The 1,073-nt window shown below is 44.2% G+C and overlaps 1 protein-coding gene across 1 annotated transcript in view; it reads right to left on the bottom strand.

Moving 5' to 3' along the window:
- Positions 1-1,073, bottom strand: part of rad54l (RAD54 like) — a 17,007-nt gene extending 15,934 nt beyond the window's left edge. The window contains exons 1-4 of the mRNA XM_037674261.1: positions 1,009-1,073; positions 837-926; positions 571-660; positions 432-492 (exon numbers count right to left, since the gene is read on the bottom strand). Of these exons, the coding sequence (XP_037530189.1) occupies positions 432-492; positions 571-660; positions 837-926; positions 1,009-1,011 (244 nt within the window). The 5' untranslated portion in view covers positions 1,012-1,073. The remainder of the gene's footprint in view (positions 1-431; positions 493-570; positions 661-836; positions 927-1,008) is intronic.

The following is a 1,073-nucleotide window of genomic DNA, read 5'->3' on the forward strand; positions in this document are numbered from 1 at the left end:
AGCCGACAGGAAACAAATACCACAAAGACAGGAAACAGGCATCAAACAGACAGGAAACGGGCATCAAACCGACAGGAAACAGACACCACACAGCCAGGAAACAAGACATTGACCTTTCAGATACTAACGTGCTGCTCTGAGTCAGTATTTTGCCATGCTTTGTGGTCTAGATATTTTTGTCTACTTCTGGCTCGTTGACCTGCACTCAGTCTAAATGTGTTCATATTTAACTCAGTTTCAGCTGCTCTGCAGTCATTCACACACCTGGCAACATCACGTGTTCACAACATAAAATAATAAAACTCATTTACAGTTGATAAAAGCAGGTGTAAAAGACGTATCTATGAAACTATTTGAGGTGCAGTGCCTGGTGTTGCATGCTCATTAGTAACTGTAAAAAGGTTGATGCTGGCATTTAAAGGAAAGTTTACCTGTGTAGTTGGGAATAGGAACCTTAAACGGCTTAGAGAGAATCCTTTGAATAAAGGCCTCCTGTGGAAGACATTTAAATCAGGTGTTTATTTAGCAAATGTTCAGGGACATGTTGGTGATAAATGCAGCTGTTCTTACATGATTGTTGATGTCGTTCAGCTGGCTCAGAGGCGTCCTGCAGGGAGACATCTGGTTCTGTGTCACCTCGTCTCCCCTTATTCTCTTGATCTGATCCCAAACATCAAACAGGAACAATCACAATCAGATAATTCTGGCTGGACAAAGATGACTATCACTAAATGAGGTGCCTCCCTCACAGACATACAGGACCACACATAAACAGAACACTGAAAACACTGTCGCCCGCCGGGCTGCCTCTAAAGAAGTGTCTGAAACAAACTGACCGTTTTGTGGTTCCGGTCTTCGTCTTCACCCGAACCTCCTGGTCCTGCCAGCTTCCGTTTAGCGACCTGACTGGGAGCAAAACTCCTTCTCTAAAAAGTTAAGAACAAATTAAAGCCACCTCCAAACAGAACCACCACCGGCGGTACCGGAGTAACCTTTCCGCTTATTTACCATGATTTAATGGCTCCGTCTGATGCCGAGAAGTTCTGGTTCTATACGACCAGAAAATAGGCTCG

This window comes from Nematolebias whitei, chromosome 3 (assembly GCF_014905685.2).
Source record: "Nematolebias whitei isolate Nwh7 chromosome 3, NemWhi1, whole genome shotgun sequence".
NCBI classification, from domain to species: Eukaryota; Metazoa; Chordata; class Actinopteri; order Cyprinodontiformes; family Rivulidae; genus Nematolebias; species Nematolebias whitei.